Source organism: Varanus komodoensis, unplaced genomic scaffold (assembly GCF_004798865.1).
Source record: "Varanus komodoensis strain SLA01 unplaced genomic scaffold, ASM479886v1 scaffold39, whole genome shotgun sequence".
Classification (NCBI taxonomy): Eukaryota; Metazoa; Chordata; class Lepidosauria; order Squamata; family Varanidae; genus Varanus; species Varanus komodoensis.
The window spans coordinates 8359950-8386025 of NW_025335922.1; the positions used below are offsets into that span (position 1 = coordinate 8359950).

At 44.5% G+C, this 26076-nt stretch overlaps 1 protein-coding gene across 4 annotated transcripts in view; it reads right to left on the reverse strand.

The window, feature by feature from the left end:
* DENND2A (DENN domain containing 2A) overlaps nucleotides 1–26076 on the reverse strand; it is a 94577-nt gene that overhangs the window by 14836 nt on the left and 53665 nt on the right. For all 4 annotated transcript variants that reach the window (XM_044441150.1, XM_044441149.1, XM_044441147.1 and 1 more), the window contains 13 exons: nucleotides 21722–21820; nucleotides 18532–19743; nucleotides 17126–17253; nucleotides 15509–15630; nucleotides 11533–11730; nucleotides 9971–10064; nucleotides 9461–9511; nucleotides 8768–8955; nucleotides 8124–8233; nucleotides 6907–6976; nucleotides 5443–5520; nucleotides 4486–4626; nucleotides 3839–3987 (listed from right to left, as the gene is read on the reverse strand). In XM_044441150.1, the coding sequence (XP_044297085.1) occupies nucleotides 3839–3987; nucleotides 4486–4626; nucleotides 5443–5520; nucleotides 6907–6976; nucleotides 8124–8233; nucleotides 8768–8955; nucleotides 9461–9511; nucleotides 9971–10064; nucleotides 11533–11730; nucleotides 15509–15630; nucleotides 17126–17253; nucleotides 18532–19743; nucleotides 21722–21807 (2627 nt within the window). In that variant the 5' untranslated portion in view covers nucleotides 21808–21820. The remainder of the gene's footprint in view (nucleotides 1–3838; nucleotides 3988–4485; nucleotides 4627–5442; nucleotides 5521–6906; nucleotides 6977–8123; nucleotides 8234–8767; nucleotides 8956–9460; nucleotides 9512–9970; nucleotides 10065–11532; nucleotides 11731–15508; nucleotides 15631–17125; nucleotides 17254–18531; nucleotides 19744–21721; nucleotides 21821–26076) is intronic.

Here is a 26076-nt window from a genome sequence, read left to right on the forward strand (position 1 = left end):
CTGTAAAAGGGAATGCCTGAACTTGCTTCCACCATAGAAGAAATATTAGCCTTTCGCTTCCATTAAGCACAGATGATTTCCAATAAAATATATAGTATATATGTATATGTATATGCCACCTACTTCCAAAGTCTCACGGGAGCTCCAAAGTAAAACATGCTTTTGGATTATTATTGTACAGCACTGAGTGTGTGCGCTCAAACATCATGCGAGCTCACATTCAGGGCAGAATATGGAACCCACTACGGACAGCTACCTCCAGACCCTGCATGGCCTTGAACCAGCCCTGTCTACAGCCAAACATATTCTCATCATACCAATTTCATCATCCCATTGTTTTGTACTGGACTGTATCCACACTGTTCAAGATGAAGGAAATCTGTATAATTTGTTTTAATTCTAGTGTTTACATTTTTGCAAACATTTGATGGCGGGCAAGGGACAGCAAACAATTAAGAAGAAGAAGGAGCCCAGAAACATTGGCAGGCCACAGGAAAAAAAAAAAAATCACATTTAGGAATTCTCAGCCTTTAACTGAGAACATTGTTCTGTATCACAACTTTCCCCAGAATCTGTTGAGGGCTAACATCCTCATAATGGTTAAGCAAAAATTCTCAGGATTCCAGATCGCATTTTATACAACAGATGTACTTGTAGTCATCTTGTACTCCACTCTACTTTCTCATTGTTTTCCTGAATGCTGTTCTTCTCCACCCTCAAAAAATCTGATGGATGCATGAAGCTTTGGCTCTCTTTTCACAAAGCCCTTTCCCCTTCCTTCTCCCAGACACAGGGACACAGCAGGACTTACTGGGAATTGTGAAAATAGGCAGGCTGCTGAAACCTGATCTTGAGCTCACAGGCATCATTACTCATCTGTTGAGTTTTTGCCTTTGCTTGCTTGAAAAAAGAGAACTGCACTCTCTCCATTCTCAAGTGTTTAAGAAATGGCCACGTGCCAGGCACCAGCTGTAGAAAATCTTAGCAGAATCTACCCCTCCTTTTTTTGTAAGGTGTGGGTGGAAAGAGTTTTGCTTGAATTGCTCACGAACTAAAACTGTGGCCATCTAAGCCAGTGGATAAGATGGTTAAAGATTGCATTGTTCCATCAGGTCAAGATCCACTGAGGTCATCAATCTGTCACCAGCAGCAGCCAGTTAGAAAGAGTACGAACAGAATGACCATCTTCCATTGTTTATCTCCAGATTCTTGGTGTATTAGGACAGATAAAACTAAGCAGAAAGGTTCCATTAGCTATCATGGCAAATAGCTGTCGATAGAGCAATCCTCCATGAGTCTATTTAATCCTTTTTAAGCTCCATTTAAGCTAGTTAAAGCTGTAGAAGCCAAGGACCTTTCTACATTATCCCAGAAAGCATTGCAAGCATGTTTTAGCCATTATGCAATACAGTTCCCACTAAGATGACATTTTCGTGATAAATGGAGGGAAATGCTATTTACATGTAAGGGGAGGACATCTAGTTAGATGTCCTGCACACCCATGAACAGTGAATCTCTCTCTAACTCTGTCTCCTAGTCTATAAAGTATTGTAGTCTGAGTGTTCAGAAAATTGTGAAAGCTCTTAAATTAATTGCCCCCCTTTGCAAAATAATAAGAAATACCTGATCAAGCTCAACCCCCACTCCCCATGCTAGTGATTGTAGAGGAATCAAGAAACTTGAGAAGCCAAACTTGATACCATTTGGGCCAAGACACAAAAAGGCATATGCGAGAAGAAGCAAACCCCCGCCCCCCATGGGGCAGGGTATGTTTATGGATCTCCAGAAGGAGAATCCATTTCTGCAAGGAGCATAAGAGGAAATATGTTCAGGTCTGAACTCCCTTTGTCAAGGCTCCAAGAGGACATTCCTACAGAGACCCACCACACAACAAACTCTTGCCCCCTTGGTGCTGTCAAGGCGCCATTCTTCCACAAGAAGAGTTTGGACTGGAAGAATTCAGCTGGAATCAGCCATGCCACTGAAGCCCCAAATGGCCCTTAATGCCCCTTTGCATCCCTACAGGAAAGACAAGGGTCAGGGGCACTGCACTGTGCCAGCTGCAGCAACCCCAGGCAAAGGGGTCTGAATACTGCTCTGCAAATCGCCTTTGGTAGCTTTGTTTTGTTCTTTGTGAACTTGCAAGGTGAAAAGCCCAAGTCCAAAAACGAAATGAAATGAAAATTTAAAAGCAAGAAATACAATGGAAATGGAAAAAAGAGCAGATCAAGAAAGAGGCTAACACTGGCTGTGGAAAGACAATGGGGGAAAGATACATTGTAGGACACGCAATTGGGGAAATGGAGGGACAGGCAGAGAAGGAACATTGCAATTTCACAGACTAGCTTCTTGAAAGGTAGACGGGCTGAATCGTGTCCTTCATTCCCTGACCTGCAATGCTATTTTGCAGAAACTTAACCTTGCTGAAAGGGCCCCACTGATGCAGAACAGGTAAAAATGGCCCTGCAATGGCAGAAAGTCAGAAATACCACGATATGGAAGAAAACATTTGCACTGAAACAGTTCAGCAGCAGCACTGTCTGGAACAGCCTTCCCAAACTTGCTGCCTGCCTCCAGATGGGTTGCACTGCATCTCCCAGACAACAAGGGGAACGGCTAGGAGATGATGGAACTCCACATATCTGGAGGAGGGCACCAGGATGGGAAAGGCTGCTTTGGCCGCTGTGGAGTACCAGACTGAGAAAGTGCAGAAGCATTTGTGCTCCGTTTAAGGATCAAAACCGTGCGTCGTGCAGCACGTCTCAGTCAACCGTGGAGAACCAAGTGTGGAACCTGGACACTGCATGGCTACAGCAGCGGATTTCCACTGGCATCATTTGTGACTGTAGCAGCACACTGTTTGGCCACTGGCGTCACAAGAATCGCATCTGGGATGCTGCAGGAGGCACCTGGGGCCACACACTAACTCTGCATGCAGTTCTGTTCCCAGGGACCTGTGCTGTCTGAGCCAGCCCCAGATTATGTCCAAAATTTGTTTCCAGTAAATGACCTGAGGTGGCCAGAGATTGCAATTTAGTCTAAATGCTTCACACACATTTCCTGCTCTGGCACAAGGGCTTGAGTTACCAGAGGCAGGAGAATATACCGGTGCAGCCTGCCACTGCTGTATTGCCCCACCCCTTCATCTGCAAACCCCCATCAGCATCACAACGCCCACCCCTATTGCCACAGTCACCCTCTGGACTGCCCAGAGGATCCCCAAGAGAGCCACAGACTCCTTTGTGAGGCCCTTCCTCACAGCCAGGCACTGCAGAAGCACCCTTGAAGACTGCCTGTGATTCACACCATCTCCTAATGCCTAGTTCTGAGGAAGGACCCTCTCAGGGGCAGCCTCTTGGATTTGCTTGGCAAACGCCCCTGTGGGCTGTGGAGAAGTTGGCAGAGCATTCCGAAAGACTCGCAGTGCATTACAGCAGCAAGGAGCTGGCAGCAGGTACCCTCCTGGTGGTAGTGGGCAAACCTGCTTCATGCCTTGATGTGGGGGGGGGGGGTTCATCCTGCCTCACAGGAGGGCTGCCCCTACTTGCCCGTATACAGCAACATGTGCAGTCTTTACAAAGAAACTATTAAAATGAGAACCATCGCTTGAGTGTAAGCAAACAGCACAGATGTCCTGGCTCCAGAAACATTGTTTTGTGGCCTCATTTCTCCCCATGACAGCCATAAACAATCAGAAGTAGCTGCTATGCCTAAAATGTAGGTCAGCTTTGATTACTAATAAACCTGTAATGAGTATTAGTGAATAAAGTCAGAAAGCTACCCAGCCAGGATGAGAAATGCATGTTCTCCAACAGGATAAGCATGAAGAAATGCATACCTGAGTTTGTCTGCTATAAGGATCACCCTTCTCTCCAACAGCAGAGAAGCGAAGACTCGACTTAAGTGCCGGATGCTGAGTGAGGAAAACAAGGACTCAAAGTCCACATGCTCAAGCCTTGAGTCCAGAGGTCGACGCAACTCTATTATCTGCAAGGATAAAGAATAGGGCTTATTGGTTCTGGGAAGGCCTGCATGGAACCCCAAATCTCCCATGTCTCAAGCATTACCCCCAGTGCTGGCTCTGGGTTCATGAGGGTCTTTGGGAGACCCTAACCCAGTGAGTTGACTTCTCCTCTGCCATTGCCAGCAGCTGCTCCTGCTCCTCCTCCTCCTTCTCAGCATGGCTACCCCATGCTTGCTTGGCAGGCCAACAGCCAGTGAGCAGGCAGGCCATGGCATCGCCTGCTCCTTCCTCTTACAACGGTCATTGCGTGAGCCTCAGCAAAGGGCAGGTGAACAAGCAGGGTGCAAAGAGGAAGAGATGGAGCAATTCTGTGAGGTTTTTCTCATGGAATTGATTATGGGCCTTCACAGGAGCCCAGAAGCAGGTCCACCCTTAGCAGCAGCCTTGAACATCTCCACCCCTTTGTGCTACTTTTCCTGCTCTTGCTCACTATTAGCCTCTCACTTTGGCTTTGATCTTACCTCTGTCCCAGAGCCAGGCAGGAAGTTTTTTATGGTGATGGTTCGTCCCAGAGCTGGAAAAGGGGCCTCCATGACACTCCTCATGAGGGGCTGCACCAAAGCAGGGGAAATCCCACGCCTTTTCTCAACCTCATCCAGGATCTTTAAAAAGGAGAGAAGCAAACAGTTAAAAGGCAAGAAGATAGTCTACAGAAAACACATTCATTTCATATGTTTGCCCCTCATTCTGGTTCTCCATTTCTTTTCCAACTCTCCACCACTGTTTTTTTTCCCAGAATGGCATGAGAAAAGATGAGAATATGCCAGTGTAAAACAAGATCAAGTTAATAGGAATCATGGGTGTGGGGAGTTGATTTGGATTGGAATAATGGTACTTTGAGATGGGGGTAAGCTATTTGCTTTTACTATTTCCCTCAATTAAAATGTCGATTTCTCAAGCCACTGTTTCTCCCATGGTGAAGAAACATACTTGCGCCTTACTGGTACCAATAAGTTTCTCTCTTTGAGGAGTAAATGGCAACTTTCCTCAAAATGAGGAAAAAAATCAGGGGGAGAAACAAATTCAAAATTGAATTCCCCACAGTTGTTTATCTTTTTCTTTTTAAAGCAAGCTTCAAGAGACTGAATCACCCATCACTTGCATCATGTCTACCTTGTCCATTGAAAGGGACAGAGGGAAAAGGAAGGATACATTATATGTTTTCAAGGTCCCACTTCTCAGATAAAGCTGAAAAGGTATTTCAAGCATTTAGAATAAAACTCCTTATTTTAGATCTGCTAAAATCACCATCATCAACACAAACCCAACACATTCTTGCTCTGAAGCAGAGCCCATGTAATAACCACCCATTCCCTCACAGGTACTTGGATTGTGCCCTAGCATATATCCCCCCTTCTTTGTCTAGCATCCTCCTCTATTTATAGACTACATTGTCTCTCTCTCTCTTTCTGACTCACCTTTGAAAAGAGGTTGAAACATCCAAGGCGGCTCACAATGCAGTAAACTTCAGGAAGACGCTTCCCTTTCCCACTGGGCTTTCAAGAGAGAAAGACATAAGCTATTCCCACAGAAATAGATAGTAATTATCAAGAAGTTAGCAAACCCAGTTTTGACCAGGGGGCTGTTTTAATCAGCTTACTCCACCTTTTACAACACCTTGAACACAAGAACATTAGTATACACCTCTGAATGCTTAGGAAATAGAAACATTACTCCAGTTTCCTTAATATTTTATTGCTTCTCCTGCTAAAAGATTTCAAATATTTTGTGTATGTGACAACTAGAAAGTCAGATGCTTAGATGTGGTTGCAAAAACAGATGAGAACTTCCCTAGAAAATCCATAAAGCTTTAATTAAAGAAGTGTATCATAAATGCTCTAGAAATCTCCCCACCTCCCTTAATATCATTTCATTTGCAGCAAAGTATCAAGCAGCAAGAATGAACAGTAACTTAGCTCAACCATAATATACCCAAGCTGACCAAGTTAATAAAAAGAAAGGATTATTATTGTTGTTGTTGTTTGATAAACAGTTTCCAGAACTGATAAACAGTTTCCAGAATTGTGCAGGCTTTACTTATCCTTTCTTCATATAATATTCTCATATGATATGCAGTAGATAGAAAAGACACCTTTCACCTACTGACAAACATTGGGAAATCATTGTTTCCTTTTTCTCAAAAGTAAACAATGGCCTAAAACATATGAGAAACAGATGACTAGAGATGCAATCTGTTTAGGATTAAACAAAGACAATGTCAAATACATTTGGTGGTCTTAGCATCAGAGTTAGAAGGAAAATTAACCCCTGCTAGCAGAAGGAATCCACTAGTACAGAGACTTGAACAGAGTCTGAAAGGCCACTGTTACATCTGATAGGCGGCCACCCAGCCTTTGCTTAAAGTCTTTAACACTGAAGAGTCATGTAAATATGTAGAAAGTTTTTTGAAAGTGATGTAATTGATAGGAAGAATGCTATTGGGCCTAAGATTCCATTTGATTCACTAACACTTCTCTTAGAAATCCTTAAGAAGGCAGTCAAGAAAAATGTAAAACTGATTAAGGGCATGAACTTACACACATTTTAACAGAAAAAGTCTCACAATTCCCAGAATCCCCAAGCCAAAATGGCTGGTTGGAGGGCTACTGGGAATGGTAGCATTTTTCTTTGTATTTTTTAAATTAACTATGCCAGTTAAATCTCTCTATTCTAGAGGACAATGGGGAGATAGAAGAACAGGTCACTTTTGGAATCTAGTTCCCTTTTATGTCTTAATGGAACAAAATCAAACCAGATTAGAATGCAAAGTAGGAAATATTGGCTGCTGTGTAAGATATGAAGGTTTATTAGTTGATTATCTTTTTAACTTTTAAGAAGTAAGGACACCCTCTGTTTTGATGAAAGGAAAAAGAGATTGTTACCAGCAGCCTTCTGCAGTATCCAAACCTTCGGCTGCCATCTTCACTAGTCAAGACAAATGAGAAGGTCTCACTGGAAAAGGGAGAGATAAAACAAATCATTGCAACAAAATTTTGTTTATAGGCACACAAGGAGAAAATTGGTGGTAGCAGTGGCGAATTCTTCAGACTGTGCTACTTCAAACTGCAGATGGGGACTACTGAAGGAGAGAGAAAGTCTGTAGCCTGCTTCATATGATACAAGGGGAGTTAATAAGCAATGGTGAGCTGCTAACTGATTAATGAAGGGCACAGTCTTATGCTAGTTAAATGGAAGAAAAATCCCACAATTCACAGAATGCCTCAGCCAACATGGCTGGCTAGAGGGACGTTGGGAGTTGTAGCAATTTTTCTGTCTAAACATGCATAGGATTGTTGCCCTGTGCACGGCACTGGCTATGATAATGCCATTAAGGTATGACATGAAAAGGGTCGGCTCGTTTCCCTACCTACCCCAGGCTTATCTTCTTGGGTTGTCTGAACATGACAAGGGTGATTTGCTGGAGTAGTTAGAACACCCAGAAACCAGGGCCTCTTGCAGGGTTGTGGAGTGATGTTTAATGGCCTCAACAAACCACTGTCACAGTTCCGGACAACATGAGAAGCCATGGGGCACAGCCTGGCATTTTGGTGCTGCAACTTATCATGCTTAAGGCACAGTCGGTTGCAATGACAGTGCAAACTGAGTTTGTGTGTGTCACATGTAGTTATCACTTGCACATCCTGCCTCTTGTACAAGCAGTTTTTCCCTTCACAACTCTGAGTTATGTTAGTCTGTGAGACAGTGACCACCCCAAGGTCATCCAACAATCTTCATGAAGGGTTCTGAACCTGGTACCTTCTGATCCTAGTCTGACATCTTAAGTTAACCTCCTCCAGTGTGGTTCCTCCAGATGTGTTGGACTTCACATCTGGAGGAACCAGGTTCTATCAGCCGTAAGCAATGGTTAGGAACGGTGAGAGTTGTCACCCAAAACATTTGAGGGCACCAGGTTGAGTAATACTTCTCTAACCACTACTACATACTGCCTCCATTTTTTTTTTTTAATTGTAACAGGAAAAAATTCTAGTCTGTCCACCCCTACTTTGCCCATCTGCAAGTTGTTGAAGTCTGGCCACTGTCTGAAGTGTGCTCCAACTGGATGGGAAAGGGGAAAGGAATAAACAGTCACTGAACTCACCTGGTAAATTGGAAGACGGGTGTCCAGTCTTTTGCATCAGGGAAGCAAAATTGAGGAATGGCTTTGAGCTGGTCCTCAGCCTCCCTCATGAATTTGAAGGAGCGTTCAAGCTAGCAGAGAAAGAAGGGAAGAGAATGTTTTTGATTAGTTTTGTGGGAGTGAAATAGCTGGAAGGTTCTTTTTTAAACTTGAGATAAACATAAGACGTGATGACAGAGACTGAGCTTCTGCCTGGAAGATATTAACATAGTTACTCGCCTAGCTCACCTGACCTTCACATTTTTCTTCCTGAACTGATTTACACCCCCATCCCTCAAGGTGCCATAAAATCTGACAGATTCCTCTATCTAGCTGACTTCAGTTTGTGCACTTAGGTTTTTGGAAACGAAACTGATGCCACCTGCCACACCATCTAGGATAACGTAATTTTTTAAAAATTAAGAATACAGGAGGCTGTCTCAGATGAGGTCAGTTATTTGGCATATATCTTTCTGTTGAGGTACAGATGCTCCTCAAAGTTTTCCAGACTACAGCTGAAGTGCGCCCATCTCCCTTCCCCCTGAACAATCCTCAAAGCTTGTCTGCCTAACCCGCAACTCAAGATCGCAGAAGCCTGCCAAAGCATTCTCCGTCACATGTCACACCTTTAATGGAAATTGCTGGGTAACTTCAGGGACATATGGAGCACAAGCCTGCTTCTTATGCAATGACACCACTACGAAATATTCAAAGAGCTGCCTCTCTTGGTACTCGATCAGATCCCGCTCCAAACTTTGGTATCTGGGGGCTTGTTTCAGGCGAGACTTCACATGAACCAGACGCTGGCTGTGAGCTACACAAAAACAGGTGAGAGTCCATTTTATAGTGCTATTTGCATGCCACTAAGGCTTTGCAGTTCGCTTTCTCTCCTTTAAAAAAATGATCTAAATGTATTACTTCATAGGGTGGAAATATTTCCAGATTATGCCACAGAACTGCAAAGCGACATTACACAGTAGGCCAAATTATAATGCAGTGTAAGAAAAATCATCAAATACAACAGCATGTTGGTGGTGCAGCACAATAACTCAAGGAGAACAAGTCTATCGGGAGGCGTATCTTTTAAATGTGAAATTCAAATTAACCCATAAGATACTACAAAACTATGTTGTTTTGGCTGCAGTCGACTTGCACTCCCACTTGTCTGGAATGTGGATGTCTGTGCAGGCCCAAGTGGGTATTTAGTCTCAGGGGCAGGAGAACTGAAACTGGGTGAAAACTGGTCCTAAAACCCATCACTTTCAGGTCAAGACGCAACCACCTTGTCTTCTGCTTTTCTCACATTCCCTTTCTCTTACCTTTGAGCTTCTCTTCTGTATCACTGTCTGATTCACTGTTTTCATCAGTAACTAAAAGAAAGATTAATTAGCAATAAATAAACAATTGCCTTCCAGACAGCAGCCCAAGCCCAGGTTCTGCCTCCTACATGTGAGCTGCAACTTGCCCCACAACTTACCTTGTGTTCTAATAGCATCACAGTGTGCATTTCCCCGTTGCCCCCCTCTTTCACATCACAGCAGCAACTGGTGGGAATGGAGAAATGCACATTGCAGTGGCCTCGGGACGCAGGGCATGTGGTGCAATTAATATGGAAAGTAGAAGGACGTGGTGTTTTGGTCAGCAGTCCTGTGTCCTTTACAAGTGGTAGTTATTAGGAGAATTTTTTCATCTCGCTACTATTGGGCAAAGATATTGGGCATCACTGAATTTACAGCATTCCTTTAAGTGATAAAAGCTCACACCCAAACCCCAACCCAGCTCAGACAAATACCCTGAAAATCACATTTCCCTCAGCCGCACTTCTTTACCTCTTCCTGAGCTGCTCTCTGTGGACTGCGACAGCCTCTTGACTCGCTTCTTCCCTCTTCGTGCCTCATAAATGGCATTGATTTTTAACACCAGCTGTTTAATGTAAAACAGGGAAACTAAATGCTCTGAATGGATCATTTGTCCCAATAAACTGAATCCCCCCCTTTCCTTCCCATTCGTTTCTCACTCTGTTCATAGCTTATTTTCTGTGGCCTTTCCTTTCTTTCTGCCTTGACACCCTTTCTCTTGCTGAGGTTCTTCCACAGTTCTTCATTTGAAAAAGGTATTGTGCAACTTAAAGGAAACTTACAAGACCTTTCACTGGGTGGTTGAATTTGGAATGTACAATTCATTTGCAGATGTTTTTCTTCCGATTTCTATTTAAGGTCACCAGTCAAAGACTCTTTCACATATTACATGGTGACAATGTTTGCCATCAAACTTGGCAGTGATTTGCAGCAGCTATCTCAGTTTCCTGAGACATACATCTGTAACACATCTTAACACTGTGATGTGTGAAGTACCCTGAGGAAGTGAGTGAACTTTTAGAAACACAGGAAGTGCTGTATACCAGGTTGGGCTATCTGCCCATTCAGACCAGTATAGTCTACTCTGACAGGCAGAGACTCTCCAGGGTTTTTGAACTTCTTTCAGTCTGAGGGCCAAATTTTATTTTGGAGACATTCTGGGTGGCTGCTGCATTCTGGTGGCAGGCTGAAAATAAAAGGGGTAGGCCCTAAAATACTGGTATATTTTAGCTTAAAACTCTAACAAGTAACTCTTAGTAGTGAGGTATTTCAGCCTCTTTGAAAGTAAACATGCACAAAAGCTGGGGACCATAAAGGGCCACGGACTGGGGTGAAGGAAGCCTGGTTACCTGCAGAAGCCCAGAGGCTGACTCAAGCCAAGATGCTAAGAGGGCTGGATTCTGTCTCCAGACCAGGCATTCTGCATCCCTGCTCCAGGATCTCAGGAAGACCTCCTACCCACCACCTACTGATTCCCCCACCCCACAGTTACTTTTAAAAGCTGGATATTCTAAGGGCTGAACCTGGGGCCTCCTACATGCAAAGTCTCTCCCCAAGGATTGAAAGCCTGGGAAACAATGGCTGGATTACGGGGGGGGGGGGGGGGGAGCACTCCTGTAAACTGGCACTGTACGTGGAGGCAGCTAGCCACTTGCTCCTTATCCATCCTTACAGGAATCTAAAATTAAACAATAGTATAGAAACAATGAGGGGGGGGGGCGCACTGTTGCCTGTCAGTTTCATCCAGCTGGCCGCCTTGAGTCCAAATTACTGGGAATAGGCGGGATAGAAAAAAAAATACTATAATTTTCACTCTATAAATTTGGAGTATTTTTAGTACTACCTGTTTGAGGTTAATACATACTAACATACCAAGATGATTTTCAGTGTATCCTAGATAGGCATGTTAAAACTGACCACATCTTCTCATATGTTTTTTTCTTATTTGTCATCAACTCCTTCACACCCCTGACTCACCAAATAGATAGATAGATAGGGAGGTAGGTAGTAGGTAGATACTCAGAGAGGGTAACCTTAGGAATTTTTCTCCTCCTCTTGCCATTCTGAGGATCCCCCAAGGAGAAGAACGTGTCATCAGGGCTGCTAGGAGTGGAAGGGGGACTGATTTTGGAAGGAGAACATGCCCCATCCCGATTCGATTTCCGTATGTCTAACAATTTGAAACTCCGCCGTTCAGAGTTTTGCCGAAAGAAGATAGGCTTGGAGAGCAGCTGGGGAGATAGAAAAGGAGCAACATCAGAACCTTTACTCTAACATTGTGGCAGTACTCCATATGGCAGATAAAGAAATCTGAAGGGAGACAAAGAAGGCAAGGAACACAGAAGCTTTAAATACTTGGCAGATTACCTCTGGCCCAATATGCTTCAACAGCTACTTCAATTTTCAAGATAGCAGCACAGTAAGAGAGACCCTTATATATTTTCCACATCAGGACAGAGCTCTCTGCAATTCACTCTCATCTCCAGGACAGAAAGTACACAAATTGCTTGCACAACCAGATTTGGGAAAGTGATAGAAACAAAACAAGCTGACAAAACTAACCAGCCATGCAACCACAGACATTTGTATTGGAGAAGGAAGGTGCTGTTCTACCACATCAGACCCTAAAGTTATACCGTCCAGTAGTCTGTGGGCCAGTGACCATTACCAGTAGCTTCAGAGACAAGCTTAAGAAACATGGCAGTTACGTATTTCTGGACCTCTGCATTTCCCTAAGCCTGTTATTTAGTGATTGGTTCTCTCCAGTAGAACAACAGTGTGGTCTGGCACTTGTTCATGGGTCTATTGTGGTGCAGTGGTTCAAGCCCTGGGTTTGGCCGTAAGAAACTGTTGATGAAATTCTGGCTCAGCCATGAAATATGCTCAATGGCCTTGAGAAAGTGAAAAGGGATTAGTATGAGGGCATAACAACAATGAAATAAGAACTGTAACATACTCGGCATGGGCAACTACTCGTATGACAGTGAAGACTTCTTTTCATTCCCAGAATTTAAACCCTGATGACAAGGTCTCCCTCATCTCACTCTGATGAACTGCACTGGAGGACAGAACTTCTTATGAGCTAACAGCAAAACTGGGAACGCAGAATACCTCTGATGGTTAATTAGCTGGTTCCAATTTGCATTTTTAAAATGCAAACAATGATTGGATACTTTTTCCATTTTCATGGGAAAACAAGGCCTTTTTGCAATGCACATTTCCAGATGTAGAAACGGCAAACCTAAGAGTGGATGGAAGCAGCTGTACAGTGAAACTGTTCCAGATGACGATGAATCTTCTATATTTTCTCTGCTCCTCTGGACTCCAAATAAACTGAACCTCTATGCACAGATATTTTATACATTAATTTATTACATTTCTATACCACCCTACAGCCAAAACTCTCTGGCCAGTTTACAGCATCCAACAAAACTGAATCAACAAAATTGGTATTGCAATGCCTGCAATGCCTACAAACTCAGAACAGACATGGTGTGCCATTTTCTTATCACTTCCCCAGCCTGGTTGTGCTCTCAGCCTTATCTTCAGTCTATGAGGATGCTCAGTAACCCACTTGTTTTCTCTTAGAAAAACAGAAACAGAGCGAGTCAGAAGGGGCTTCCCAGGCCTTCTAGTACGACCCCCAGCTCCAGCCAGCTTCACTCACGGCATGCCCACCATGTACATGTCTAGCCTATCTTTGAACACCCTCACTGATGGGGCCTCAACCACCTCCCGGGGAAGCCCATTCCATACCCTCAGGGTCCTAACTGTCAGGAAGTACTTCCTGGCATCCAAATTGAACCTTGGTTCCCTGAGCTTTGCTCCCTTGGAGACCTTCTGCACTTATACTGGGCTTAACACAATGTAGTGTCTACATACTTTAAGTCACATTGCAGGGCAGGGTTTGAAACCTCTGCTGTTTCAGATCTGGCCTGCACTCTGAACAGTGTTGGGAGTTTAGGGTGGAGCTCTCACTAATAATGGTACTTTGTTAATTGTCCAGATCATTTGCCTCAGCAGGCCACACCTTGCCCTGCTATTGGTTTATCAGTAAAAAGAATGCCACTTGTTACTGGAGGAAACAGAAACTAGGGTCCCTTGCTATGCACAGAAGGATGCCCAGATTCTGTCATTGCAGTGAGATGAGCAGATTTTTTTCCAGATTGCATAAAACCAGTCTGTGACCTGCCAACTTGTTCACTCCCCTCAATGAACATGTGGCCTCTGTCTTGCAGCAAAGGTAACTGGCATTGCTTCAGCCTTAATTTCCACATACCATCTAGGGAACGTTAATGCATGCCCCACAGCAATGTACCCTTTTTACCTATGGTGGAATAGTACTTAAAGGATGGCCCAACACTTGCTAAAGGTAGCCACTTAGGTATTGCCAAAAAAGAGGAACAGCAGGTGTCATCAAGAGAAGAGGACAAAAGAGGCCCCCGATTTTGTACAGTACTTGCATATGCTGATATAGGTGTATAGTTGCAAATTTTAAAATAACTACAAGTACACTATATCACATCAGAGCGGAGAATGTGGTGACCACGTGGCAGGTGTGCCTGATCAGTTTGCTTCCATGTTAATTGTGGATTGGAAATTTCAAGATGTTAATTGTGGATGGGAAAACTGCTGTAAACCATCTCAAGAGTCTTTTGAATAATCGATGGTATAGAAATACCTAAAATAAAATAAAATAAAATAAAGATCTCTGTGCCTTCTGAAGCTGAACCAGACTTGGCCTGGACACCTCTTCAAACAGAGGATAACCGCAACCTCTGCCTGATTTCCAAAACAGAGGACTTGCTCTGCACGGTAGGGTGTTTGGGCCCCTATATGCCACACACACTATATAGACCACATGTTCTCTTTCGTATGACCAAATAAGCATTTCTGAGGACACAGCTACAGCAGTTTGAGGGCTGCCTGTAAATGAATATTCCCCAAATAGTCACTCTGTCATTGGCCATTCACTGTATTGCTTTCCAGCCACCGTTTTGCTGGTTGATTTCATAGAGAACAGCAGAGTTAGCTATAAGGCCACCGGGTCCAAGCCCCTGCTCAGTGAAGGACTTCAAGTCAAAGTGTCCCTAAGACATGGCTTTCCAGCTGCGTCTTGAATGCCTCCAGGGCAGGAGAGCCCACATCTTCCCTATGGCACTGTTTCCACTGGTATCGCTTTCATAGTCAGGGAGATGGAATTTGACTTAACCAGAGCCCAATATTCCATACCCTGCACTCTGGGGTAATTGAGAAGAGATCCTGGCCTTCCTGTTGTGACAACCTTCCAGTCTTTTCTTCTCAAGGCTAAACATGTCCAGTCATTTCCATCACTTGAACATATTTCAGAGATGTGTGTACGCACACGCATGTGTTTGTTATTTTAAACAGAGCATGATCGTCCTTCAACTTTTTGGAGAGACAGGGTAGAAATGTCTGAAGTGGCAAGCAGAAAAGAAGCAGGGATGGGAATAAAACACAGAGACAAGAACAAAACATGGAAAGAAGAAGAAAAGGGCAAATACAGCATGAAGTGCTGTAATGCCTTTAATGAAGTGCTGACAGGCCCAGAGGTCCCTCAAATGAATCCCATGCCTACACCAGGCAGTTTCTGACCAAAGAACCTACTTCTCTACCACCAATCACTTTCCAGCCAGCCAGCTAAAAAGTGTCATGCCTGCCTGGTTTTGGCTGCGAGTTGCCAAGCATTGCCAATGAAAATTCACAGCAAGAAAGAGACTAGACTATGCCATTCTTGGCCCATCCTAGAACTCATCACAATTCAGCACACCCAGATTTTATCCTTATATGATCACAGAATTTGGTGGACAGGAAATTAACTCCAACATGGAGTTAATCCAAGATGGGAAACCACATCAGAGAATGAATCAGTAATTTTGTTCTCTGCAGGGCATCAACTTTCCCATCACACTACCTCCATAACTCCAGCCAAAATATATAACTTTTGAGGCACTGGATGCTCCATTCACACTGGTTTGTCCAGGATACCTTTGTGGGTGTGCCAGGAACTGAAGATGAAGGAGACGCTGGAAAGTTCAGGACACATTTCTTCCCCAGGCAACGACTATTTGTCTCAATATCTTCATAGGGGTTCTCTTTTGCTGGCGGATCTGGAATAGAAAGCCAGAGGAAACAGATACATCAACAGACACATCTGTGAGCTTTCCAGTGTCTTAAGAACTCAGGAACTGCTTTTGCTGAATCAGACCAAGGTGAATCAAGTCCATCCTTCCCCCAGCCTGGTGCCTCCAGGAGTTTGAACTTTAATGCTCATCAAGGTCAATCTGAGTGATGGGAAATGTAGTCAATTATGTCTTGGTGAGGAAGATTACATGCCAGGTTGGGGAAGGTTGGCTGAATAATTTTCCACCCACTTCTCCTACTTGCAAGATTTGTAGTTGGACAGTTTTGCATACCGCAAAAGAACTGAAGCTCCTCTCATTGCTTAAACCAGGGATGGGTAGCCTGGTGCCCTCCAGATGTTTTGGACTATAATTCCCAGAATCTTTGATCTTTGGTCATGGTGGCTGGGGCTTATGAGATTTGTAGTCCAAAGAGCTGGAAGGCACTAGGTTGCCTACCTCTGGGCTTAAACTCTGCCAGGAAATTCTTCACCTGATTTGAACGTGCCAAGCAGTTGTTAAATGCACAAAAACATGAGCAATCCAAAAGAAAAATGGTGGCAACCCTACCTGAGCATCAGCAGCCAATATCCTAGCTGGGCTGCATGAAGAGAAAAGTAGAGGAAAATTGAAGAGAAGGAAAAGCAGAAAAACAAAACACAAAAGAGAGGGTGCTGGGGATGTTGAAGGGAAGGAATATGGAAGCTGCACCCCAAGTTTGAAAGTGCTGAAGACCAGTGCTTCAATATGCTGTGGTCACCATCCAAGAAAATGTGACATCTGCTGAAGTACTGACATCCACACCTAACTCAGTGTTGGATTGTGATGCATCATTTTAATGCAAGGTAAACATTAAGAAATCATGGAAATTCATGGGAACTAACCCACAACGGTAGGCTACCTCAGATCTAGTGAATCAATTTTTCAACTGGTATTTTTCAATGTCGATGTTTGCCTTGTATGTGCTTTGTATATATGCATGCAATGTTAAAACAGTTTGTGTACCTTTTTTTGCTTTTATTATTGTTTATTGAACTCACCCATCTTTTTCATATTGTTTGGAGGAGCCTGCCAGTGCTTTATTATTTTATATGTACCTGCTGGGAAAGATACTTTGAGCATCAAGAGGCCCTCCCCTTGATATACTGGTATACTGCACAAACATACACACATCGGAAACTATTTCTAAGATAAAGATGGATAACCTGCAGCCCCCAAGACGTTGTGGAACTTGAATTCTCAAGCGCTCCAGTCAGCATGCCAGGGAGGACAGAAGCTGGAGTCTCACACTACCTGTTGCCCATACCTTTGCTAATAAAATATTGTCCTGACTTCTGGCTGCTCCGAACTGGGATTAACACAAAGTTAAAAATCTAGATGTAACCTCCTTAGGATGTAGCCCTTTAGATCTTCACAATCAGTAGATCAAGGCGAGAGCCTGTCAAAGTTAGCCACCATCCACCCTCACTTCCCAAACACCCACCTAGAATATCTTCATAGACGTTTTCCTCTGATAAAGTGCGTGTGAGGGCCAGCTTGGTTTGAGCATACCAATCCACCCGACCATTCTCAGAAGAGGACTGCAACAAGTCTTCAAATTCATAAGACTTCCTGTGGCATTTGTGGGGAAGAACAGAAGGGTCAGGAAAAATAATGGCTTGATGGATATAAGATGCAGCCGATAAAACATTGACATAAACCAAAACTAAGTTGCACATGCAGTCATCAGTGCACCTACACACTTTCATTTCCTGTTACACAAGTTCACAACATTTCTTTCTCTTTTTAGTTCACTTAGGCGTTCCATGGCCTTTCCTTATATCACTCAGACCTTCCCTTCCTCTTTGTATCAGGACACTCTGGCTCATGCCCTTTACTCTCCTACTCCGTTTTCAAGCTGCCAAAGGTCTCCTGTTCCCTCAAGAGATCCAGCCCCTTCCCCCTTCTGATGCTTGTCTTCTCCATGAAGATGTTGGCACATTAGCGCAGGCCTCATACCACACTGTAACTTCACCTAACTCAAAATGAAATAAATCCACATTCTTCCTTTATTTGTCTGCCACCATTTTCCTCCTCACTGCTTTCTCCCTGGTGTCAGTGCTTAGAGTGAAAATTCCTCAAGACAGTGCCATGCATTTAGATGGGACAATGAAGAGTATAAATAAGAGCAACGCCATAAAATTAATGCAACTCAGTGAGAATGAGTTTTTGTTTTTGTTTAATTCTGCTTCATGCCTCAGGTCAGGGCACAGACAAATGCAATCCAGGAAAGTCTAGGGAGATACTTGCCCCTTTCTAGAAAAACCTACCTGATGGCTGGAAAGTCATGGGGGTAAGTGGCCTTATACGTCTAGAATAGCCTAGTTCAGACATCTTCATGCTGAATTCCAAACTGCATATTAACCATGGCCACAAGTTAAAGAACAGGCCCTCACTGAAAGCATGGGAGAAGAATGATCTAAACCAGGGTGTTCATCATCAGGGTTGCTGGCCAATCTGGCCCTCTGGGGTTCTCCAGGAGACCATGCTGTCTCCATCTCATCACACCCCTTTTCTCCAAACACCTGCCATTTGCTGGTTTCCTGGATCTTGTACAGTTTTTTTAAGCTTCCCAAAAAGTTGAAATGCCTCTCCTAAGGCTTAGTTGCTGGCAGGAAGAGCTCTAAGCTAAAGCAGGCTGTTCTGTTTAATATTCTGACCTGTCCCTCTTGCCCTGCTCACCTCTGGTCCTGGAAAGCCTCTCTGGAACAGAATGCTATCCATAAGCTGAAAAGGATTGGCCCTACCTGCCAGCTGATGGTAGGTCTTTTGCAGAGAAACCATGGCACAACAGAAGCCAGAGTACAGGAACCCTGCATTTATCAGCAGGAAGACAAGAAGTACCAATACCTGTGATCAGCATTCGCCTTGTGCTTTCCATTCCTCAGTCTCCTGCTGACAGCTGAAGGGGGAGGCGAAGAAGGGAGAGGAGGGGGTGGAATAGAGGGCAGAGGGGGCAAGTTCCTCTTATTCCTAACTGGAGGAGCCCATCCCTCCTCGCCCTCATGCTTGAAAGTCCGCCGGGGCTTGGGGAGTGGATTGATAAAAGGTTTCTTCTCCGGCAATCCTGGCTCTGTATACACATTTTCCTCATTGCTGGGCTTGCATTTTGCATGAGGCGCTTTCAACTCTTCCAGAGTCCCAAAGATTGGCTCACTAGCTTCGGAATCCACAGAAAGGAGGCGCCTGCTGAGCTCTGGCCGGCCAACATTTTCCTGGCCTTCAGTGAGGCCCTGACCCTCATCAGTCTTCTCTTGCAGGCAATGCGGGGAATAATAAGTACCAGGTAGTTGTGGCTGCAGCTCAACTGATCCACCTTTCAAGGCCTGCTCCAGCTTCTTGACCTGACTCAGAACAGACACATTCTCCTTCTGGACCTCTTTCTTACTGTCCTTCAACTCAGTGCCTTTGCCAATGTTGGAAGCGGGCTCTTCCTCCCTTAGCTTCAAGTCTACCTTTCTCTCAGTAGGCTGCCCAGCACTTTTTAAAGTTCCTGATCGTCTCTCATTCTCTTTGCTTGCCCCTTTACATTCTACCTGGCGGTTTAGAAACCTCCTGGTCTCTATTTCCCTTGTTACTGTGTTCTCCCTGGTCATCTTCTCCACTGTGCCCAAAAAAGAACTGATATCCTCCTTAACTCCTTGGTCTTCCTCCTTCCAGCTGGAGACAGAGGATGCTGTTTCCTTTTTCCCTTCCCACTCTGAAATCTTATCCTTGATACTCAAGGGCTTATTTTTCAAACTAACTTTCCCAACAGCCCTAAGGTTTTGAGTGCCTCCCATTTGCTTTCTGATGATCCTGCTACTTTCCCGAATGTTGAGATCTACAGATGGGTCACCAATGATTATCTTGGGACTAAGCATGTTCTGCTGAAAATAATCCAGTCTTGGGTCCAACATCAAGTTCTCCAGTGCTTTCAAGGTGCTGTTTGCCACAGCAGGTGGCTCTCTTTGATATACCAGCTCAGACGTGGTGGCAGTGCTGACCCAATCCTTCCTCCCTGAAGGCTCACCAGAAAATGCTGTCTTTGTGGTTGTATTATTTAGACTTGCAAACCTTATCCTATGCAATGAGAGCAAATAAAATAAATAAATTGGGCAGAAGAAGCTTGCAGCTGCATTCATCATTCTCCATGAGCTCACTGTAAAATTCGACCCATTTAAGTGACATACTCAAGCCAGGTTTATTACCATGAAAGCTTCCTGTGATCTCTACACACTCACAATTTACCTGAAGGGTTCTCTTGAAAGGAGAGCCCTGGTTTACCATCTCAGTAAAATCATGCAGCTATACCTCATTGATCCAAAAGTTTTAGACATCAATATCATTTGGCATCTCCCTGTCAATGATACCATACTGAATATGATTCTCTGTTTGAAATGTTAAGCAAGATATTAAAGATATTCAGCAAAGTTCACTGTAATTTTTGTATGCACTGCACCATCTATTTAGTCTGAAGGACTTGGGCAGGGGTATATTGACAATATTAGCATAACCTTGAAAGAAGAGATATTTACATAGTAGTACATGGGAGGGGGAGCTCAATGATGGGGAACATGAGGGCATATATAGATATGAAGTAGTAGTTTCTCCCCCATGGATGTTTTTATTTATTTATTTAAAACATTTTTATGCCACCCCCATCGCAACAAAGCCTCGGGGCAGCTTACAACAAAAATATACAAAATTATACAAAAACAAAGTTATACACTAAAAATATTAAAACCCAGTGCATCTCGGCTTAAAAATTTTAAAATCCTACATAATAAATTAACACTTAAAATAAGTTTTAAATAAAAAGGTCTTAGCCTGGCACTGAAAAACAAATAACGATGGCGCCAGGCGGACCTCTCTGGGGAGTGCATTCCAGAGGTGGGGTGCCACCGCAGAGAAGGCCCTCCTCTGGGTATTCACCCTCCTAATATCATTCACAGAGGGTTCCCGGAGAAGGGCATCTGTTGCTGATCTCAAGGGGCGGGAGGGCATATATGGACACAAGCGTTCCTTTAGATACCCAGGGCCCAAGCCGTTGAGAGCTTTATAGGTCATAACCAACACCTTGAATTGGGCCCGGACTTCAATCGGGAGCCAGTGGAGCTGACGGAGAAGTGGGGTTATATGAGAACAACACCCAGTCCCCATCAGCAGCCTGGCAGCTCTATTCTGCACCAATTGAAGTATCCGGACCATCTTCAAGGGTAGCCCCACGTAGAGCGTGTTGCAGAACTCTAATCGGGAAGTTACCAACGCGTGTGTCACTGTCGCCAGGCAATCGTTCTCCAGGAAGGGACGCAGCTGATGGATCAGCCGAAGCTGAAGGAAAGCGCTCCTCGCCATCGCCGTCACCTGGGCTTCTAAGGACAGCTCAGGGTCGAGGAGCATTCCTAAGTTGCAAACCCTGTCCCTCAGAGGGAGTGCAACCCCATTTAGGACAAGGCCCAAGTCCCCCATCCCGAGTCCCAAACCACCAACCAACAGGACCTCCATCTTGTCTGGACTGAGCTTCAGTTTATTGGCCCTCATCCAGCCCATTACCTCGGCCAGGCACCGGTTCAGCACAGCCACTGCCTCACCTGGATTGGTGGAAACCGAGAGGTAGAGCTGGGTATCATCAGCGTACTGATGATTCCGCAGCCCACACCTCCTGATGACCTCTCCCAGCGGTTTCATGTAGATGTTGAATAGCAAGGCGGACAAAATGGACCCCTGCGGTACTCCATGGCATAGTTGCCATGGTGCAGAGCCATAGTCCCCCAGCACCACCTTCTGGAATCGGCCGTTTTTCACATCCCCCCATGCCACATGTACTATTTTAACAAACGTACTTTTGTCTCAATTTTTGTTGCCATAGTGGAGCCTCCAAAGCAACCAACAATGGCAAGAAAACAACAGAATGTTAAAATAGAGAGCTGCAATCCTCACTCGCAGATATTAAAACAAACCACTATTTCAACAGAAGCTAAGCACTGTTTCCCCACCAGCACCACCTACCCTGTCATTCTGCTCAGAATCTCTAAAAAGATAACACAAACATATTCACCTTTCAGTACTTTTGCAAACACTGGTATTATGCTTGATGCTCGCGCTGGTGACTGTGCTCGCTGTCATTGTGTCAGCACCTGGCATGGCTGCAGTCCACCTGGCAAAAAGGACAGCAAAACACACATGAAAACGTGGCTAGCGTCATGGGCTCTGTGTTTTCACACAGTGGTAGATCTTGGGCTTGCTGGATTTCTTTTGTGTTTACTCAGAACTCCAGGCTCTGTCAACAAGAATCAAATGCAAAACAGCGGCACAGGGAACCTATATGCGTTTAGATGGAATTTGTGTAAACAGTCATGAGATTTTTAATGAATGACAGTATAGAAAAATTTAAAATAAATAAATAAAAATAGAAAGCATGGATGCATTCCAGAGGATCAGCGCTGCCCCAGGTAGTGAAGGATGGGATATAAAAGCTTTTAATAATAATAAAATAATAAAAAATAAATAAATAGGGGCAACTGGGCCTGCAGCTCCTGCGTTTGATAATATTTTTCCATGGGGGTCTAATAAAACACGGGAATGCTACAATTAAAGCAGCAACACTAAGAGTAACATTATTATTCCAGGGATATGAACCCATGACTTGTTACCCTGAGGAGTCAATATATTCTCCACATCCTGCCAACATTTGTATAGCTTGCCTTGCCAAGTGAACCCATTAAAATACCAAAGACTCAAGGAAGACTTTCTGTCCAACCAGTAGTACACACTCATACCGCAGTAATGCTTTGACATCCATTACAGGGCCAAAAGTCGCTTCGAGGGTAATGTAACTCCTGGGGCCTTTCTGCCTGATTGCTGAACATGGGCCACAAATGTGTTTTAGTCCTCGTGTGAATTGCTGCAGGGAATGGAGTGGGAGAACAGCTGCACTGCTGGTTGCTTTGTCCTTTCCTTTAATTTGGAGTAGCACAGAGAGAGTGTGCTAAGCTGCAATAGAATTTTCTATTTTCTCAATTTCCTAGAGTCATAGAATTGGGAAGGACCTCAGAAGTTCTCTAGTCCAACCTCTGAGAGTGTGGGGAATCTGCTGTTACAGTATCCCTAATGGGTGGCCATTCAGCATCTGCTTAGAATGTCCTCCTACCATTTACTCAACTCCTCTTTTTGGAGGGAATGGTCATTTAAAGTGATGGGTTTGGTCTCTACCCTTTAGAGCAACACTGAGCAAATTAATTCCAACATCTATGTGACAACTCTTCAAAGGTTTGAAGATAGCTTCAGTATTGTCTCTTATAACCTCTTCTTCCTTCAGCCTTTCTGCAGAGCATGCCACTGCTGGGAATGAAAGGAGAAACTGTTCTTAGCGCATGGTCCAATGTCAAGCAGATTCGGACTTGTCAAATGAGGAGGGGCGCTGGGAACCGGCACTCCCAGACACTGAGATGGAAGAAGTGGAGGGGCTTATCTCATGACTGCCCTGTCCAAGTGTCAGCAGTGGTGGGACTTGCCCTCAGGTCTTGCATCAGCGACTCAACTTGACTCGAGATTTCTAGTGTTTATAAAACTGAGTCACTCCGGGGCTTACTGCCCGCTTCCAACATGAGGCAGGCTATCCTGGGACGGTCTTGGCAGAAGGCGTTTGTGATGGGCTGGAAGGTGGTCACGAACACAACAGAGGTGGTGGGAGGGAGGGAGTTTCAAGGGGGTGTGGGCAGGATAGAGAGGAGGGGGCCGCAATAGGGGGAAAGAGAGGCAAGGCTTGAGCTCTTCTTTTTGGGGTGAGAAAGACAGTGGGAAGGAAGGGCAAGGGGCAGGGGCAAGGGGAGGGTGTGGTGCGATATGGGGGAAGGCGTCAGCGCTTTTTGGTGCATTTTGCTATCCTTGGCAAGAAGTTCAACAGTGCCTCTCCTGTGTGCTGCCTCTGCTCTTTTCCTGCGTGTTTCCAGGGAGGAATGAGCAACTTAAATAAATCACTGGTGGAACATCAGGGGGAAGGAACATCAGGAACTCTCCCACCCACCCCCCACACCCACCCCACCATCACCTCCCATTTTTGGTTAAAATTGGCTCTGGAGACTTGGCTCAAAAATTTCTTACAATGACTTGAGACTTGACTTGGGCTTGAAAAGGAAGACTTGAGTCTTGACTCAAGACTTAGCATAAATGGCCTGAACACATCACTGATAGTCAGGATCTAAGACTGCTGGGAGAGGACATGGGACAGGAGTTCCGGGAGTCAGCAGAGCCTGGTACAATTCTTGACTCCATGATGCAGCATTGAGAGGAAAGAGCTACCCAACTAGAGGGGCAAAATGGCCCTCCCAGAGGAAGAGAGACCTGGGTACTCAAAAGGAGGGTTCTTGGAAGTAGTTGCTAGACTGGGTTCAACAAATTGCTCTGTGCATGCTCAGAGACTCATTCTGTGGGGATTGTGCTTACTGAATATACTTCGGAAAATAATGAGCTTTTGCAAAGGAGTGGTCTGTTGCCTTGAATGTGCAAAGGGGGAAAACTTTAATAGGAAAAAAGGGCAAGGAAAAGAGCAAGGAAAAAAGGTAGGTAACAACATGGAAAAAACATTTGTTTTGTTTGTTTAAAGCTTATCTATCCCGTCCCCTACAGAATGTCTCGGGACGGCTTACAATAAAAAATGCGAGTGAAGTTGATCCGATCTGGTGAAGCAGTGAGGTGCACAGTTGGAAAGAAACCAAGGGAGTATGTGGGAGTACTTCCCATTATCACAGGACCCAGAAGGGGTGGGGGGCTCCCGCCCACTTTGTGATGCTGAGCTATTTATTTATTTAAAACATTTCTATGCCGCCCCCATCGCAACAAAGGCTCAGGGCGGCTCACAACAAGAACAAACAAAAGCATATAAAAATTATACAATAAAAATATTAAAACCCGGTGCATCTCGGCTTAAAAAAAAAACAAACACTACATAATATGGAAGTTTCTCTCTGACCTAGGCCCTGTGCTACATGGCCCAGCCCACACGTGTGATGCACAGAGCCTATAACAAAGAAACCTAGCTTCCTACAATGACCTGTAGGCCCTCATCAGCTTTGCAGCACACTTTTGGACATGTGTGTGACCTTGGCAACTGAATATAGCAAATGGCCCAAGGCCACTCAGAGAGCTGCACAGCTGAATGGGGATTTGAGCTGGGTCTCCATAGTTCTAGCCTGGTCCATCTGACTAGCCCAGACAGACACTGTAGCAAAAGGATAGCAGCCTCAAAACCACTCAAAAAGAGAGAGCCAGTGTGGCGTAGTGGTTAAAAGCATGGGACTGGGACTCAGGCGATCTGGGTTCTCGTCCCCGCTCAGCCATGGAGCCAACTGGGTGACTTTGGGCCAGTCACAGACTCTCAGCCCGACCTACCTCACAGGGTTGTTGTTGTGGTGGTGATAAGATGGAGGAGGAGAATGATGAAGCTGCTTTGAGCCCTTTGTAGGAAAAAGGCAGGATATAAATCAGAACTACAATAAAAAAAATAGTAATAACTGAAAAACCTAAAGGGGTTTCACCCACAGTGGTGGGTGATGGGTTGTTTGCCACAAATGTGCAAGCTGGAATCATCAGGCTACCAACGCATAAGAGGCAGACCACAAAGTCATAAAAATAAACCATCTAGGCCAAAGTAATAATGAACTTTCCCTTCAGGTTTATAAAACTAAAAGCAACATTTCTAGTGATTCATGGAGGGATGAAATGGCAACTGCCTGAGGTCAAGTGGGAAAACAATATGCATTTGATCACACAAACTGAAGATCTAGAACTGCTCCTAATGAGCCAAACTCATTCCCAGGACAACAGAACACAGTCCTCACTGCTGTTAAGGCCAAGGATGAATATTGCCTCTAAAAGGGTCTTCTAATGAAGGGTCATTTTGACCAGTGCTCATTATCCTTTCCAAAGCAATTTCTGTTCTTTGTTTGGCTGCTCTGGAGAGCACTTCTATTCCATGCGCAGTGCAAAAAGAAAAAAAGATGTTTTTACTTTGAAAAGCAGCTTTAGGCCTTTTAAAGTCCCTCTCCTCTGTTCCCTGCTTTCTCATTACCTCTCAAGAGGGCATTATACAAAGCCAGTGGGCCAAGAAAAGTTTTCCATGGCAGGAAAAAAGTTCATTGTCTCTTACACAATACTTGGGGGGGGGGGGGATGACCTGGAATCCTTTGGAGTCTGTCCACTTGGCAGAACTGTTAGAGTCAATCCTGCCATGGTCAGAGCGTGGCAGAAGAAATGAGTACAGTGAGCCATTCTTCCAACTTTCACGTATAGAATATGAAAAAAGAGTAGTCTCAAAAAGTGGGAGTGGAACAGGGAGAAGGAATTGTGAGGTTTCTCATTTTTGGCTCCTTCTTTATCTTATCACACATGGCAGTGAGAGTTTCAAAGCAAAGG